This window comes from Phaenicophaeus curvirostris, chromosome 22 (genome assembly GCF_032191515.1).
Source record: "Phaenicophaeus curvirostris isolate KB17595 chromosome 22, BPBGC_Pcur_1.0, whole genome shotgun sequence".
Lineage (NCBI taxonomy): Eukaryota > Metazoa > Chordata > Aves > Cuculiformes > Cuculidae > Phaenicophaeus > Phaenicophaeus curvirostris.
This window is the reverse complement of record NC_091413.1, coordinates 7,053,161-7,071,652: the sequence shown is the minus strand read 5'-3', so window position 1 is coordinate 7,071,652 and position 18,492 is coordinate 7,053,161. Positions and strand designations below refer to the sequence as shown.

The following is an 18,492-nucleotide window of genomic DNA, read 5'->3' as shown; positions in this document are numbered from 1 at the left end:
GCACCATGGACAGCGCCGGGGGGTAAATAGGGACCCCAGGAGGGTAAATAGGGACCCCGGGGGGGCAAATGGGGACCCCGGGGGGTAAATAGGGACCCGGGGGGGTAAATGGGGACCCCGGGGCCACTGAGCCCAGAGGTAAGTGGGACACACACACACCCACCCCCCCAAGGGCAAACACACCCTGTGGCCGGTGAGAGCCTCGTGCAAGCACAACCCTGGTGCAAACTCAACCTGGTGCAAACCTGACCCTGGTGCAAAATCAACCCCAGTGCAAACCTGATCTGGTGCAAATCCGATCTGGTGCAAAATCAATCCTTGTGCAAACCCAACCCTGGTGCAAACTCAATTTGGTGCAAACCAGACCCTGGTGCAAACCCAATTTGGTGCAAAATCAACCCCAGTGCAAACACATCCTTGGTGCAAACCTGATCTGGTGCAAAAATCAACTCTTGGTGCAAAACCAAAGCTGGTGCAAACCCGATCTGGTGCAAACTCAACCCTAGTGCAAACTAGACCCTGGTAAAAACCTGACCCTGGTGCAAAATCAACCCTAGTGCAAACCCGATGCGGTGCAAATCTAATCTGGTGCAAAATCAATCCTTGTGCAAACCCAACCCTGGTGCAAACTCAGTCTGGTGCAAACCAGACCCTGGTCCAAATCTCATCCTGGTGCAAAATCAACCCTAGTGCAAACCTGATCCTGGTGCAAACCCGATCTAGTGCAAACTCAACCCTAGTGCAAACCCGATCTGGTGCAAAATCAACCCTAGTGCAAACTAGACCCTGGTGCAAACTCAACCCTAGTGCAAACTCATCCTTGGTGCAAACCCAGTCCCTGTGCAAACCCAACCCTGGTGCAAAATCAATCCTGGTGCAAACCCAACCCTGGTGCAAAATCAATCCTGGTGCAAACCCGATCTAGTGCAAACCCAACCCTGGATGCAAACGCGACCAGTCCCCGTGCAAAACCATCCTTGGTGCAACCCCCCCCCGCCCCGGTGCAGACACGCCAATGTCACCTGTCCCCCTGCAAACGCCCCCCTGGTGAAAACGTGAGCGATCCCCGTGCAAATCGACAACCCAGCGGACAGGGGGCGGAGGGGGGGAAGGGGGGTGGGGGCTCCCCAGCGATTCCCCACAGCCGGCACCCATGGGGGAGTGACCCAAATGTGGGGCTGGGCTTGGGGGGCGGGGGGCAGACTGGGGGATGGGGGGGGCAGAGTGGGATGGAGGGGCAGAGTGGGATGGGGGAGGGAAAATTGGGGTGTGGGGAGCAGGTTGGGGGGATATGGGGGGGAGACTAGGGGCATGGAGGGGGCAGGCTGGGGGGACTGGGATGTGGGGGGGCAGACTGGGGGGACTGGGATGGGGGGCAGGTTGGGGGGATGTGGGGGGCAGACTGGGGGGATTGGGATGTGGGGGACAGACTGGGGAGACTGGGATGGGGGGGACAGACTGGGATGGGGGGGACAGACTGGGGGGACTGGGATGTGGGGGGCAGACTGGGATGGGGGTCAGACTGGGATGTGGGGGGCAGGTTGGGGGAACAGGGGTGGGGGTCAGACTGGGATAGGGGTCAGACTGGGATGTGGGGCAGACTGGGATGTGGGGGGGCAGGTTGGGGGGACTGGGATGGGGGTCAGACTGGGATGGGGGGGACAGACTCTGATGTGGGGGACAGACTGGGGAGACTGGGATGTGGGGGGCAGACTGGGATGGGGGGGACAGACTGGGGAGACTGGGATGGGGGGGACAGACTGGGATGCAGGGAGCAGGCTGGGGGGATGTGGGGGACAGGTTGGGGGGGCTGGGATGGGGGGCAGGCTGGGGGGATGTGGGGGTGTAGGGGGGGGGCCCGGGGAGGCAGATGCTGAAGCCAAGATTGGGGGGGGGGGGGCGGTGAATTAAGGGGCTGAGACATTTTCGGGGCGCGGGGCTCATGGGGGAGAGAGCGGGGGGGGCGGGGGAGGGGATCGGGGTCCCCCCGGCCCCGGCTGAAGGTCACGGGGGGGGTTGGGGGGTTGGGGGGAGCCCCGGGAGCGGCGCTTACCGGGCGTCGGGACCGGAGCGAGGGGGGAACCGGAGAACGAGGCCGCGTCACCGGGGGGAGGAGCCGGGGCGGAACCGGGGACGGGAACGGGAACGGGGATGGGGATGGGGATGGGAAAGGGAAATGGGAAAGGGAAAAGGGAAATGGGAAAAGGGAAAGGGAAAAGGGAAAAGGGAAATGGGAAATGGGAAAGGGAACTGGGAAAAGGGAAAGGGAAAAGGGAAAAGGGAAAAGGGAAAGGGAAATGGGAAAGGGAAATGGGAAAGGGAAAAGGGAAATGGGAAATGGGAAAAGGGAAATGGGAAATGGGAAAAGGGACATGGGAAATGGGAAATGGGAAAAGGGAAATGGGAAATGGGGAAAGGGAAATGGGAAAGGGAAATGGGAAAGGGAAATGGGAAAAGGGACATGGGAAATGGGACAGGAAAGGGAACGGGAACTGGAACAGGAAAGGGAATGGGAACTGGAAATGGGAAATGGGAAAAGGGAAATGGGAAAAGGGAAATGGAATGGGAAATGGGAAACCCCGCCGGGAACTGGAACTGGGAACAGGAAAGGGAATGGGAACTGGGAACGGGAAATGGGAAAAGGAATGGGAAATGGAACAGGAAGGGGAATGGGAAATGGGAATGGGAAATGGAACAGGAAAGGGAACGGGAAAGGGAACGGGAAATGGGAATGGGAAATGGGAACTGGAACAGGAATGGGAACAGGAAAGGGAACGGGAAATGGGAATGGGAAATGGGAAAAGGAATGGGAACTGGAACAGGAATGGGAACTGGAACTGGGAATGGGAAATGGAACAGGAAAGGGAACGGGAACTGGGAACGGGAAATGGGAAATGGAATGGGAAAAGGAATGGGAAATGAAACAGGAAGGGGAATGGGAAATGGGAATGGGAAATGGAACAGGAAAGGGAACGGGAAATGGGAATGGGAAATGGGAAAAGGAATGGGAACTGGAACAGGGAATGGGAAATGGAACAGGAAAGGGAACAGGAACTGGAAATGGGAAATGGAACAGCAAAGGGAACGGGAACTGGGAATGGGCAATGGGAAACCCCACCGGGAACTGGAACCCAGAACTGGAACTAGGAACGGGAAAGGGAACGAGAAAGGGAATAGGGATGCGAAAGGGAACAGGAATGGGAAAGGGGAAAGGAAACAGGAACGGGGAATGTGAAAAGGAACAGGAATGGGAAATGGAACAGGAAAGGGAAACCCCACCGAGAACGGGAACCAGGAATGGGAAAGGGAACAGGACCCCCTCCACCGGGAATGGGAACCTCCACTGGGAACTAGGAATGGGAATCGGGAACAGGAAAGGGGAATGGGGAATGAGGAAGGGAATGGGAACAGGAAAGGGAACGGGAACAGGAAAGGGAACCCCCACTGGGAACAGGAACCGGCATAGTGAATGAGGAATCCCCATAGGAACCAAAACCAGAACTGGTTCCTGGCACCAGGAACCCCCACCAGGTATAGGAACCGGCACCGGCACCAGGAACCCTCCCCAGAACCAGGGACTGGGATCCAGCCCTGGGCACTGACCCCGGGGACAGCATCTCTACCTGCCTGTGACCCCCCGTCCAACCCTGTGGCCTTGGGGAGCCCCTCGATCCCTCCCTGCTCCCAGAGAATCCATCCATCCATCCATCCATCCATCCATCCATCCATCCATCCATCCATCCATCCATCCATCTCCATCCTTTCCTGCCCCAATCCCTGGGTCCCAGGGAACCCTGATCTCCTCATCCATCCATCCATCCATTCATCCCTGATCCCTGGGTCCCAGAGAACCCTGATCTCCTCATCCATCCATCCATCCATTCATCCCTGATCCCAGGGTCCCAGGGAACCCTGATTTTGTCCCTCCCTGGTTTGGGGTGGCCCAGAAAAGGATAAACCCCGATCCTTTCGGAGAGGGAGTCCAGGCCAGGCCGGGGGGGCTGGGCTTTAAGAAGGCTTCCACAGCTCCAAGGACAACTTTAATCCAATAATGTTTGCATATAACAGACAAAACGGTCCCTGCGTCCTCCCTAAGATCCGGCCGCGCTGCCTCGCTTCGGGGAAACTGCCTCGACCCTGGCTCCTTCCTTCTCACCAAAGAGCCCCAAAACCACCTCAAGAGCACAAAAAGCTGGTTGTTTCACCCGAAAACCACCTCAAGAGCCCAAAAAGCTGGTTGTTTCACCCCAAAAGCACCTTTAAGAGCTCCAAAAGCCATCTGTTTCACCCCAAAACCACCTTAAGAGCCCCAAAAGCTGGCTGTTTCACCCCAAAACCTCCTTTCAGAGCCCCAAAAGCTGGTTGTTTCACCCCAAAACCTCCTTTCAGAGCCCCAAAAGCTGGTTATTTCACCCCAAAACCACCTCAAGAGCCCCAAAAGCTGGCAGTTTCACCCCAAAACCACCTTTCAGAGCCCCAAAATGCACTGGGGACAGAGGGGGCGAGGAGGAGGACGCGGATCTCGGCTGAGGGCAGCTCTAATTGTTCAAATAATGGATAATATTTAACATAAACCCTACCAGGGCTGCCGGGATGGGATCTGTGCCCCCTCCTTGCTTCTCCCAGCCCCAAACTCCTGCAATCTTCCCGAAAATGAAGCTGATGTGGCAGCAACACTCCACTCTGTGTCGTTTTGTCGTGTAAACAAGGTAAAACGGGGAAAAAGAAGAGGAAAGGCCTAATTGGAGCACGGAGAAACCCCGACTGTGCCCTCGTTTTTAAGCGTGGAAGTGGGTCTGTGTTTTCCTGCTGCAAACAGGGAAAGGGAGCTGGCTGCTTTGCCCCAAAATCACTTCAAGAGCCCCAAAAGGTGTCTGTTTTGCCCCAAAACCACCTCAAGAGCCCAAAAAGCCACCTGTTTCACCCCAAAACCACCTCAAAAGCCATCTATTTTGCCCCCAAACCACCTCAAGAACCCCAAAAGCCATCTGTTTCGCCCCAAAACCACCTCAAGAACCCAAAAAGCCATCTGTTTCGCCCCAAAACCACCTCAAGAACCCAAAAAGCCATCTGTTTCGCCCCAAAACCACCTCAAGAGCCCCAAAAGCCATCTGTTTCGCCCCAAAACCACCTCAAGAACCCAAAAAGCCATCTGTTTTGCCCCAAAACCACCTCAAGAGCCCCAAAAGCCATCTGTTTCGCCCCAAAACCACCTCAAGAACCCAAAAAGCCATCTGTTTTGCCCCAAAACCACCTTTAAGTGCCCCCAAAACCACCTCAAGAGCCCCCAAATCCATCTGTTTTGCCCCCCAACCACCTGGAAGCTCGAGGTGAAAATCCTAACAGAATTAGCACGTTCCTAAAAACCGAGAAAAACAGAGACGGGGACGAAACCTCTTCCCATGGGAAACTCCCCCCCAACCCAAGCCCCTTTGCTGTCTTCCCAAACCATGAGTGAAAGAGCTCCTGGTGGCCCCAAATTAAGAGGAAAAGATGGTATCCAAAGGTGTTAAAATAAAAATCCCAGACCCAGAGTTGACAAAAAGAGCAGGCTATTATTTCAGGCTCGTTAAATAAATGCCTGGGAGTGAAGGCGAGCGGCTAACGAGCCGATGGGGGTGGTGAGGGAGGCAGCTCCTCATCCTCTCCGCAACGGAAAGCTCGGCGAGGCAGGCCCCAGCGTAGGTTTTTTTGGGTTAAATAGATGAAGTTTTGTGTTCGAAAGAGCTAGACATTCCTCACGAGTAACAATTTCTTTACTTCCATGCTGTACTGAAAGAGTAATAGTGGATCAAAAAGACAGGGTTATCTGTAAGCAGGTTACGCCTAAAAGAGTCGCTCAAGTACAGATCGAGATGGTTTCGATCTACTGGATCACAACCTCTTTCCGGACAAGGAGCGCGGTGCGGGATCGGAGTCGAGGAACGCCGGAGAGCGCCTCCGCCTCCCTCGTCTGCCAACACGACTCCTACTGCTGCTATAAACTTTCCAACCCTCCCGTTGCTTTATTAAATATAAAATGTGGAACGTTCTCTTCAAGGCAGGATGTCCTTCAGTGCAATCTGCTTTGACATAAGGCATTTTTTTTTGGGGGGGCGGGCAGTCATTTCAGAATGGGGTTTCTGCCTTCCGGAAGAGTCAAAGAGTCCTGTATCCACCTTTTTTTTTCTTTTAATGCCCTACCATGTCAAAATCCTCTTCTCTTCTGGTCACTCCTCTGTTGCTAACGCTTAGAAAACAATCAGTGTCCAAGTAAACCAGTCCCTGAGGAGAAAAAACAAAAGATGATGATGGTTATGGGATGGAATTAGCCTGGGTTTACATCAAGGATGGGAAGGGGAAACCCCAAACTCACCTTTAAATCCTTCTTCAGGCATACAAACTGCAGATGAAAGAATAAGACACAGTGTTAGAAGGCAGAAGACAGTTGTTTCAAAAAGGATCTTGTGTCTTCCCAACAGGGAAGCCTCAACATCTCTATTTTCTACCTTCACAACCCAAATCCACCACAATCCTTGTGTCCGTCCAACTTCTCCTCCTGACCATCACGGGGAAGCCTCAACATCTCTATTTTCTACCTTCACAACCCAGATCCACCACAATCCTTGTGTCCGTCCAACTTCTCCTGCTGACCATCACGGGGAAGCCTCAACATCTCTATTTTCTACCTTCACAACCCAAATCCACCGCAATCCTCGGCCACCGACACCTCTACCCCAAGCGTGGCCTTGTGGTGCCTTCCCCAAAACCTTAAAACGTTCCAGGAGTGCCCCCTCCTCACCTTGCATAACGTCGTCCATCGCTGCGTAATCTGCAATGGGTTCATCAGCCTGGAAAACAAAGCAGAGGAGGGGATTAACGAGCAAGCAAACTCATCTGGAGCTTCCAGTGCTGAAAGGGGCTCCAGGAAAGCTGGGGAGGGGCTCTGGATCAGGGAGGGCAGGGAGAGGATGAGGGGGAACGGTTTTCAGCTGGAAGAGGACAGATTGAGATGAGATTTTAGGGAGAAATGTCCATGAACTCATTAAATGAGGCTCTGAGCAGCCACAGTCGGGCTTTCACATGCACCACAATGCATTTCTCTCTGGTTGTTCAAAAAATCAGTTCCATTCTGTGTTTTATTCCACTTTGTTTTAGCCGCCGCTCTCACGTTACCTTTAGTAAAATGACAGACTCGGGGATGACTCCCAGGCTGCCAAGCGTCGCGGTGTCATCGCTCAGGATCTTCCCGTCGATCGACAAGTTCTGGTCGAAGGGAGCAACTGAAAATGCATGCATGATCTGTGCCAACACAATGAGACACGCTGATTTTGTGCGGAGGGAAAAACAAACCACCGAGCTACACCAAACCGCCCCCTTCCAAAGAGCAACACGTGCCTTGTGATGCCACACGGGGTTTCATACTCGCTCCCTCCATCCCCAAGCCCAGATGCACGCTCCTAATTTCATGTTTTCTTACTCATCCTTTGGAGGAAAACCACCTTACCTGTATTTTCAGCTCTTTCAGTGTCTGATTAGCAGAAACAAGCAGCGCTTTCTCCCCTCTGACCTTCCGGTGCCGGGTGCTCCGCCGGATGCCTTGTTTTTGGTAAGTGATGTAGCTCTGGTGTGAGACCTTCTGGCGCTTTGCGCCACCGTCGCTCTAAAAAACGAAAAGCAAAGAGATCAAGAGCCCAGCTTTGGGATTTGTGGAGAACACAGCCTAGCCCGGAGCACGTTTAGGCCGAGTCGGTCATGCGAGGGAAGGCAGAAAGCATCGAAAAGCCCCTTTGAAAGGAAACGGCCACATGCAAGTACGGAGAGGACTTGCCTTGAAACCTTGGCTTCTGCTTCTAGCGCGAGGCCGGTTACCAGCCAAGCGTGTGAGGCACCATCAATATTTGATCTCTCCAGAAACAAAGCGACGGTGCGGTTCAACCATTCAAAGGACAATTTAAGACGCTGCTGCTTTCGCCTGCTAGTGCGTAAACGGAGCAGGAGGGCTCTCCGGTCACGCTGACTCAAGAGGATGATGCAAAACCCAAGGAACCTGGTGGTACTTTGGGTCTCTACCTGGTTAAAATCTGGATCTTGCTCCCCCTCTGGCTTGTTTTCCTCCCTTTCCTCTTCAGCTTCTGAGCTGCTCACGTTCAGCTCTGGAGCAGCGTCCTTCATTACCTGAAGTCATAAAAATCACCCAGACTGTCACATCACGGTAAACAGCTCGCAGAGATTTCCAGGATGCCACCTTGATCCAAGAGACCAAGGGAGAGCAGGAATAAACCAGGGATCCGCTCCACATACTCCGCAAACTCTTCTCCACCCCTCCCCAGCTGCATCAAACCATGCGGGGATTCGGCTCAGGAGAACAAACATCTTTATTGAATTGCAGGTGCTTCCTGCGGCTCAGGACCTGCCCTCCTCTCTAGGCAAAGGGAAAGTCTCCAGGGGCCTGGACTGATTTCTCTCCCATTAGCTGGCTGCTTCTCTAGTTCATCTAAGTGTATTACGAAAGCCCTAACACGGAGAAAGGAATATTATCTGTAAATTAAGACACTTATCCATCCCTGCAGCAGACCAACAGAGGCACTCAGCACCATTATTTATGGGTCTAGAGGTTGTAAGTAAATGAAAGCTGAATAATTTACACAAACGTATAAATAAAAAGCATGTTCAGTTCCGTGTAAGTCACTGCAGGAGGAAGAGGATCTGCTGGATGCGAATTCACGACTGAACTTCAGCTGGAGCCCAGGAGACTGGTGCGCTCTCTGTCCTGGATGCCTGAGAGCTTGCTTTTCCATCAATTTATTTGCAATTAACAATGCAATTCCAGCTCTCTTCAATGTCCAGCACCAACCACAGCCTCCCCAGAGCCCTGCAGATTCCAGCAGTGCCATCCTACGCTGATTTTATATTCCCCCTTGCAGCGTCCGCCAAAGGAGGCACCCGGGGCTGCAGAGGGGAGGAAGAGCAGGGGCAAGGGGATGGGAAACGCTCCCCAAATCAAACCCAGCAGGGATGGAAGCAGCAGCTCCACAATCCTCGCTGAGAGTGCTGCTGGTGGGCATTCCTGCTGCTGTGGATCTCGCCGAGGCTGTTAATGAACGATCTCGCAAGCTCTCGCCCCCTCTCTCCAACTCCAGCTGCTCGGCAAAGAATAGCTGCCTGTTTTTTTTTTTGCCAGACCCACGTGCGAGCGCAGTCCTGTCCAGCACCAGAAAATAAAAAACAAGCCTCCTCGGCGCCAGAGCCAAGAAACAGCCTCAGGATTCAGCCTCGAGACAGGCTGAAACCCTGCAGCTGATGGCTCGAGACAGGGCTACGTGCCCTACATCTCACAACCAAGGCAGGAACCCATCCAGCCTGCGGCGCCCGGCAATTCTCTGGCCTCCAGCTCCTCCCTTAGGCTGGAAGGGAGGTGGAAATGAGTGAAAGGCAAGGAGAAAAAGAACCCACGCTGCAAAAGTGCAGGGAACATCTTTATGTGAGCTTGCCCACGAGCCTTGGTTTCCACCTCAAAGCAATAAAATGAGCCCTAAAGGGGAAGACTCGCTGTAACCAGCTTCTGGGTAGCTGTAAAGCCTATTCTAGACCTAATTCTGATCCCTTAAGGCATCAGTAAAACAGACGTAATTCACAGCTTTGTAGGGGATCCTGGAAACAATCTCTAAGTCCCTGCCATTTCATCAGCCACAGAGGTTAAGTGTTTCCTTCTATCTAGGAATAAATGTCACTTGAACAACCAAGAAAGGAAGTGACAAATATTGGAGGGGGAGGAGAACAGGTAGAGCCCGATAACACAACTAGGAAGACAGAAACAGCTACAGCTTTGCCTAAATAATCAAAGTTGAGAACATCCTCAAAGAGACCTGACAACGCAAAAGGATTCAGTTTGGCAAAAGGAAGCCTTGAGGAGACCAAATTTGAGAGCAGCTACAGCCAGAGTTTTCCCATTTGCTATTTTTGCCAAAGCGAAGGCTTTCACGAGCCGCAGAGCTGGCTGCTTTGTGCCCACAGAGAGCAGCCCAGCCCACCACCAGCACCACCACCAGCCCCACCAGCTCGTCCCAGCCCCGTGGAGACGCGGCTAACTGCGACAACCACCTCGCCGCCGCGTTCAGATCGTTCTTTGGGTACGTGGTGCGATTTCTGTTCAATGAAACCGAGCCAGGATGAGCAAGGAGCCAGGGAGAGAGCCCGTTACCTTTTTATTATCCACCACTTTATGGATGTAGATGGTTGCTTGGGTGTACTCACGCAAGTCCCGCTGCTGTTGACATAAGAGCCCTTCTCTGCACTCTGGACAGAGTTCTGGGGAGGCACAAAGGGAAAATGCATTTAATTGCTTCAGCTCCTTGGAGATACCTGCCCAACGCTGGATCATATAACCAGAGGCACCTGCCAAGCTCCCCGTTTACCACAAATCCCCTTAGATCTGACCCTTTATCCCAAAAAGAACTATTTCTCAGGGAGCTGGCAGCAATTAGCAGGAGAACGGAGCACAGCCAGTGGCTAAAGAAGCACTCACGGGGCTCGGAAGTGTAAAGTGCGCTCTCAGCGTCCGCCTCAGCAGCCTGCGTTCGGGTGATCTTGATGACGTGATCCACGACAAAGAGTTTTTGAATCCTCTCCCACTCGCTGGGCCATATTAGAGCTATACTGTGCAAAGGAACAAGAGCGCGCTTTATGACATGGAAAAGCCAAGCCCCGAGCTCCCAAACAGCCTCCTCTTTTTCTTCTTTAGTCTGGCAATGAAAGAAAAGCTCAAAATCAATCCCTAACCCCAGCTACACGGGATAACAGGGAAACGGGAGCATGTTATTAGTGATACTGTTATGCTCCAGTCATGCTGGAGGGAGGATGGAGGAGGAAAGAAGTAGAAGATCTGCTACTTTTAGTTCTGCATCATTGCAGAAGCAACGCTACGGAGCATGAACTCCAGTTCAGTGCCCAGCGCTGCGGGGACAAGCCTGCCAGAGAGCAAAGTGTAAAGAAGTCAGATGTTTCTACACCCTGGCTGAATTCAGGGTAGTTTATTGTTAGGAACTAGCCAAGCCGAAGTAAAACTCCCTTTTTTCCTGCCCCAGCATCCTTCGACAATTTAGGTCTTGCCTTGCATGGAGGGTAAGGTGAGAAAGCTCAAGTGTTAATTCTGTGGCTGAGCGAGGCTTGCGAGAGACGAAAGCACCTGGCAAAGGCAGCCGCGTGAAGAGAAGAAACTCACAGTTTGGAGTCTTCTTTGGTCATGGAAGCGTAGGTGAACATGAGGCCGCCGTGGGGGCAGAGCAAAGCGCTGTTTCCTACCGAGGACACGGGGCTGCATCGCGTCGGCCTCCTGCGCGGGCAAAGGAAAGCGGTTTGCAAAGCTTGGTCAGCTTGCATTGCAAAACCCACAACTCTGCAGGCAGCCAAGAAGAAATCGCAGGTGAATATTTACAGGAGGCATTCCAACAGGGAACATTAAACTACTACCGATGAGAAAATGGGATCTGCATTCCTGCGTGTTGCAAAATTACTCTCATATCTAGCGGCGATTTCCATCTCCTACCAAGCAGCTTGTGGAAACAGGATTGGGTGGTGACCTTTGCCTAGGATACAGCTCCAGACAGCTGAAAAAACTAATCAGGTTACTATCTAATCCGACCATCTGGTTAAGACACGGCAAACAAGGAAATTCGGTTTCTTACAACATTATTACAACTGACAGGAGTTCTGTAAAAATCAGCTTCCTTGTTCCCACAAAGGCAAAGTGTAGGTAAATACACACTGTGCTGGGATTCAAAAGCAAAATCATTCTGTACGGCTCCTCTCAAAACAGGATAAAAAGCACCAAAAACTTCAAGCCAAGTTACCTGACAAATTTCCTCCATTCTTCTACAAAGAACTGGGAAACAATGTACAGCTCATCTGTCTCCTGGGGGTGAAAAGAGGAGAAAAAAAGGCTCTTTTTTAATTAATCCAACAACAGAGAAGCAACGAGCGCTCAGCTTTTTCTGCAGCGCTCATTCTCTTTGAGACCTTGGTGTTCTTACCATGACAACTCCATCCAAGCGCGCTGGGAAAGCCAAGGGAAACAATTTGGGATCAAGCACTAAAGCACTTCCATTACTAATCTCACGTTTATTACAAAGTTAATTTAGTTTTGGATCCAATTAGCTTTAATTCGCAGCAGGAAGCAGTCATTTCCCCCTGGAGCAGCTAAAGCTCCCCAGCAATCGCCTTTTCTCTTGCCGGGTGCGGGGTCTAAAGGCAACACAGCTCTGCAAAACCACGTCAACCTGCCTCACTCGCTTCACCCACCAACATCATTTCTTCTTTTGGCAACGGATTCACAACCACGGCCGCGTACCCTGACGAACAGTGGGTTTAGGATAAACCAGAGCTATTTGCCATTGGATGGTCAGCTCTGGGGCAAGGAACCACCCAAATCCTAAAAGCTGAGTGGCAAAATGCAGATGACACTAAGCTGGGTGGAAGCTGGATCTGCTGGAGGGTCGGGAGGCTCCAAAGGGATCTGAACAGGCTGGATCCATGGGCTGAGACCAACGGCAGGAGGTTTAACAAGGCCAAATGCCGGGTCCTGCACTTGGGGCACAACAACCCTGAGCAGCTCCAGACTAGGAGAAGTCTGGCTGGAAAGTGCCTGGAGGAGAAGGACCTGGGGGTGTTGGTGACAGCGACTGACCATGAGCCAGCAGTGGCCCAGGTGGCCAAGAAGGCCAATGGCATCTTGGCTTGGATCAGAAACGGCGTGGCCAGCAGGGCCAGGGAGGTTCTTCTCCCTCTGGACTCGGCACTGGGGAGACCGCTCCTCAAATCCTGGGGTCAGTTCTGGGCCCCTCACCACAAGAAGGATGTTGAGGCTCTGGAGCGAGTCCAGAGAAGAGCAAGGAAGCTGGTGAGGGGGATGGAGAACAAGAGGAGCGTCTGAGAGAGCTGGGGGTGTTTATCCTGGAGGAGGCTGAGGGGAGACCTCATTGCTCTCTCCAACTGCCTGAAAGGAGGTTGTGGAGAGGAGGGAGCTGGGCTCTTCTCCCAAGAGACAGGGGACAGGACGAGAGGGAATGGCCTCAAGCTCCACCAGGGGAGGTTCAGGCTGAACATCAGGAACAAATTTTCAGAGAAATGGTCATTGGTCCCTGGCAGAGGCTGCCCAGGGAGGGGCTTGAGTCCCCTTCCCTGGAGGGGTTTAAGGGACGGGTGACTGAGGTGCTGGGGGACATGGGTTAGTGATTGATGGGAATGGTTGGACTCGATGATCCAGTGGGTCCTTCCCAACCTGGTGATTCTATGATTCTATGAAAATAATTTCCTGGTTCACCTACCTTCTGCATCCTCCCTAATGCAGATTTAAGGGCTCACTCCCATCTCTCTGCAAGAAAATTCACCACACCTGAGCTGAATTTATATATATATATATACACACACATATATTTAATCTCCTTTCATCTCTTCTAGATTAAACCACTCTGCTTATTTTCTTCCCTGAAGCTCAACTGGTTTCGATGAGGAAAACCGACAAAGCTCAAAGGAGAGAGATCCTCAGCTCCTTTTTATCATGCTCCCTCAGGAAATCCAAACGGAGTTGAGGACATAGCCTTGCTGCCTGGAGAGACCCTCATATTTCAAGTTGATGAGCTCCAGTTTCTATCACCTCCTCCAGCTCCAAAAGCGAACCCAACCTGACATCCTTAAAAACCTCCAGCAGGTCCTGGCGGCTCTCCAGCTCGGCATTTCCTATTTAAACCCTATTGAGGCTTCCTGATTCAGAGACACGGATCTGTGTTGACCTCTATTTACTCCTGGCTGGAGAAGGCACCCGAGCGCGGCAGGGCTGCCCTCACACGTAGGAGCGACTGAAGCAGACACCTGCCAAAGCAGCTTGGCAGGATCTAAGAGTCGATCATTAATCAGCGCCGCGAGACGTCTAGGAGCCAAGGCACGGAGCCAACAGCTTGTGCCATTTCTTTGGAGCCTCCTCGAAGCCCCAAGAAGGTCCTGGAGAGCTGCATGCTTGTACCAGGGAGGAAAAGTGGTCTTGCATGACTGTTGCTCCTACTTGTGGAGCTTCAGCATTTAGAGAAGCTCCACCTGAGCTTTAGGATGGAGGAGGATGCCAGAGCACGTGAATATTGTCCGACTAGGAGCAAAAGCCTGGTCTGTTCAGGAAGGTGGCTGGAGGGCAGCGGAAAACTGTCTCCACCGGCACAGCCAGGCGGATGTAACCACAGCAGGAATATTGTCGCTGCTTATCTAGCTGACTCGGGGCCAGCAACAGCTATGTTGGCACACGAGCTGTCCCTGTATATCTTTAGCATGGCCTTGCGCCAGCACAGCTAATCGAGGGAAATCACACCTCGGCACAACACACGTGCGAGCTCCGCTGGCACGAGCTTCCCAGCACAGGCACCGTCTCACTCCAACAGAGTCAACGATCACAGAATGGTAGAATGGAATCATAGAGTGGTTTGGGTCAGAAGGGACCTCAAAGCCCATCCAGTCCCACCCCTGCCACGGGCAGGGACACCTCCTGCTGGATCAGGGGCTCCAAGCCCCATCCAACCTGGCCTTGAACCCCTCCAGGGATGGGGCAGCCACTGCTTCTCTAGGAAACCTTGTCCAGGGCCTTCCCACCCTGACAGCAAAATATTTCTCCCTGCGATCTCACCTCAATCTCCCCTCTTAAGCTGAAAACCATTCCCCTCGCCCTACTCGTGCCCTCCCTGATCAAAAGCCCCTTCCCCAGCTCTCCTGGAGCCCCTTTCAGCATTGGAAGCTGCTCTAAGGTCTCCCTGCAGCCTTCTCTTCTCCAGGCTCAACAATCGCAACTCCCTCAGCCTGTCCTCATAGCAGAAGTGCTCCAGCTCTCAGATCATCTCCGTAGCCTCCTCTGGACTTGTTCTACAGGATTGATTACCAGGCTGGCGAAATAGAATTTCTCTGGAAGAAGGATAAAAACAAATAAAACCCTCCCCCAGGTCCTGCTATGTCTCCTGGTAACCCTCCTTTCCGTACCTGAGGCCAGCTGCCCAGGCAAGGTCTGCATTTATCATGAAACAGGTTCTGGAGAGAAGTCTTCTGCTCGCTGGCCATCATCTTATGCAGAGCTTCGTTTTCTTCCCCTTCACGCTCCAAGATCTGTACAAAACAGTTAATTACCCCTCAGCTCCAGTTCCTAAAAGGCAACGTGACTTTCCTCTGTTGCACTGAGTCGCGTTAAAAAGCAAACCAGAAACACAAGCACGTATTTACAGTCAACAAAAGGGGAGCGTTAGTTGGCAAATACCTTGCACTGGGAACAGCACTCTTTGTTATTTGGGAATTCAGGGGCCTTTGGAAAATATTGCTTGAGTTTCTCCCAGGCTTCCTTGGAAACCACCCTCCGTTCATTTTCGGATATGCACAGGCCACCTACGGAGAGAGAGAGGGAGACAAGGGAAGGGTTTTGCTCCCCAGGTGCTCAGCGATGTTCTGCAGCCCTAACTAGATTGAAGAGATTACGGCGTATAAACGTGGGGGAAGATATTCACGCGCTGAGCAGCCAACACTGTGTCAGCAAAAAAAAAAAAGAGCACAACTGATACACAAAGGCACCTTCAACTTCTTTATCATTTCCTTGTTTGGATAGGGAAAAAAAAATAACACTTTATTTCATAGAAACGTCTTGTGGATTTCCCAGCTCGTGAACACAAGCAGCTGTGGTAAAGAGATGCTTAGAAAAGCCCAAGAAGGCATGGGGCTACTGGTTTGGGATCTTGGCTACCAGTAGCTACGTGTTTTCAATAAGCTGCAGGCCCCATGAAACAGAAGCCAGGTACTTTCTGTGCCTTTGGAAAACAAAATTAATTCCGCATCATCTCAGAGGGCTTTGTGTGCACCTCAAAATCCCGAAAGGACTGATTTCACGCCCTAAATCTGCTCCAGGGAATAACTGGGGAGTTATTCTGATGTTCAAGCAGCTCAACATCCCCCTCGAAGAACGGTTTGACTCAAGGAATGGGTCATTTTAGCAACAGCCAGAGCAGAAAGGTCATGCTCACGTGTTTGGACACCACGTGTATGCGTGACGACACGCGTTGTGGTGGACAAACAAGGCTTGGGAACGCTGGAGAAGGCTCTCAGCCGCCCACTTGCAGGCTTGACAGTCGCCAAGAGGGAAAACACGACAGCGTTTCCCTGTGAGACTGCAGCTGGGAGGTCAAGGCCGAGCCACAGCGAGAAAGAAGAGCAAGAGTTGTTGCAACACCGAGATGCAAACTGGATTTGGATGAGGCACGGGGAATATTCACGCCTCAACAGGGATTTCAGCAGCAAGAGGGAAGCAAAACGGCAACTGTGAAGTCGCGGCGCTGAGCCGTGTCCAGCGAAGGGCACAACACCTTCTTTATCATCCGTATTTTTATAGCCTGAGGAGCTACAGAAAGAAGACAGCGAGAAAAAGCTCCTTCTTCCCCACCCTCCGGTAGCTCTTTAACATTACAAGCAGTTCCTCAGGCCCATGGAGCCGTCGGCTTTCTTCGTTCCAGCCAAGCCTGGATTTCTGCCAGCCCTGAAGGGAAAAAATAGCAACGCTCCCCTCCTGCTTTTCCTCTCCTAAACAAAGGTCGGGCTCGACTGCCTTGATGAAGCACTTGGCCACTTGTTCCTCCCCAAACACGACCGAGCAGCCCAGCTTCACCATCTAAGCAGGCAGGACCAGGCTGCTTTCCAGAGCCAGCAAGGATAGGAGGAAAAAACAAGGTTGTATAAATAAGTGCCCCGACACGGCGTGATTAATGCAAACAGATTAATACGCTGTTGAGCAAAAGAGGTGGAAAAATTGGAGCTGGGCGTGCAGGGAACAAGTGCTTTGCCATCTGGAAGATGATGATCCTAACCAGCGCTGACCCTGCTTCCCCCTCCTGCTGTCCAGGGATGTGTTTGGGGCACGGATATCAGAAGAATCTTCACTTGGTATCTGGAAAAAATGATTCACTCGGGTCGGGCAGAAGAGAGAGCAAGAAACTGCAGCAAAAATGCAAAGGGAGTTCTTAAGGGAGCGCCCGGATGGCACTTCTGGAGACCAGCCAGACCTCACAGATCAAGCGCTGTCGTTTCCCAAACCAACCACCAAGGCAGAACTTCCTCCACGGCAAAATTAAAGCCGTATGACCAAGACTACAGATGTACCGATAGGCTCGAGAAGGAAATTTTAAAGGTGGAAAAGGTTTTTTTCCACGAGTAATCAGAGGTTAACTTGATAAGATGAAGTCTGACCCGCCAGCAGCCCCCATATTTAGTATTATTTATTCTGATATGACCCAAAGTCACAGATCAACAAGCGATTTACCACTCAAAGGCCTATTGGCCTCTTTTTATCGAGTCTGACTACATTAAACATCTCATCGACACGCTGCACGCTTTTATTTAACAGCAGCAGCCCCGTGGCAATGGGAAAACACGGTGTTAAAGGCTTTAAAGAAGAGCTAAGCTGTGACAAAGTGCTTAAACATGCTCCGCTCTAAAATGAGGCTTTATCAAGCCATTACTCTACATCCTCGATTAGCCTTGATGACGGGAGGTGCGTTGCTAATTTATGGCATGTTTCATTCCTACTAGGAACAAGATCGAGCCTCCCTGGCAGGGGAATTGATGGCTCCAAACAGGAGCTTATTAGAACGGAGTCGTGTCCGTGAGCGATTGTAGAAGCTAAAAGAGCAAGATTTAAACAACAGGGTAGCCAAGGATGCAGCTAATGAGCCATCACTTAGTAAAACAACTTAAATCGGGTCAAAACCTTATGTAAATGGACACCAAAGCACAGCAGGCTGGGAAATCGATATCCTTAGCGGTTCCAGGCGCTCACAGATAAGCCCGTGTTTCTACAGTTGTTAGGCAAGTGCTTCTGTTTTCATGTAAAACCAGAGAACAAATGGATACTCTCAGCTCCCACCTCAACTGATTTACACCATCTGTTTCTCCCCTAATATTTCCAGGGCTTCCAAGTGGCTGCACGTCCCTGGTGCTGCCTTCATACCATCACGTCGCTTCGTTAGCGAGAGGAGGAGATGTTTGCTTCCACAGCCAAGCATCTCCCGCAGCATCTGAGCGTCTCTGAGGTTACACCCCTCTCACTGCCTTAGAAAACTTGGGGCCGCAACGTGACAGCTCTCGCAAAAACTTGAAGTTTGAATGCCAAGAAACACTAGACAAATAAGAATTAAGTGCAGTTCCTCAGTAACTGCTCGCGTTGGCCTCTGATGGAGCAAAGGCTACAAGGTTAATGTCTTGAGCAGTGGGCAACAACAGAAACATTCAGCTCCATCCCCCGTAGAGACTTACCATGTGGGCAAACGATGTCTTCATTAAAATTTAACTCCTCTTCCTCCTCCCTCTTCTCTTCGTTTGATTCATCTAATTAAAAAAAAAGAAAATACAAGGAAATCGCACAGAATTCCCCTCCCAAGGCAAAGAAAAAAAAATCTTTGGGGGAAAGGAGCGCGGTTGCCTTTTAAATTGCAGCAAAACCCTCAA

General features: G+C 51.8%; 1 protein-coding gene across 4 annotated transcripts in view; it reads right to left on the bottom strand.

The window, feature by feature from the left end:
* Positions 1–5,535: 5,535 nt before the first annotated feature.
* USP48 (ubiquitin specific peptidase 48) overlaps positions 5,536–18,492 on the bottom strand; it is a 33,165-nt gene continuing 20,208 nt past the window's right edge. For 3 of the 4 annotated variants that reach the window (XM_069874887.1, XM_069874888.1, XM_069874889.1), the window contains exons 15-27: positions 18,301–18,372; positions 15,266–15,390; positions 14,995–15,117; positions 11,832–11,893; positions 11,204–11,314; positions 10,508–10,638; positions 10,184–10,290; positions 8,053–8,157; positions 7,487–7,642; positions 7,156–7,281; positions 6,782–6,830; positions 6,356–6,382; positions 5,536–6,264 (exon numbers count right to left, since the gene is read on the bottom strand). In XM_069874887.1, coding sequence (XP_069730988.1) covers positions 6,242–6,264; positions 6,356–6,382; positions 6,782–6,830; positions 7,156–7,281; positions 7,487–7,642; positions 8,053–8,157; positions 10,184–10,290; positions 10,508–10,638; positions 11,204–11,314; positions 11,832–11,893; positions 14,995–15,117; positions 15,266–15,390; positions 18,301–18,372 — 1,217 coding nt within the window. In that variant the 3' untranslated portion in view covers positions 5,536–6,241. The remainder of the gene's footprint in view (positions 6,265–6,355; positions 6,383–6,781; positions 6,831–7,155; positions 7,282–7,486; positions 7,643–8,052; positions 8,158–10,183; positions 10,291–10,507; positions 10,639–11,203; positions 11,315–11,831; positions 11,894–14,994; positions 15,118–15,265; positions 15,391–18,300; positions 18,373–18,492) is intronic. The other variant, XM_069874890.1, reaches the window with a different exon arrangement.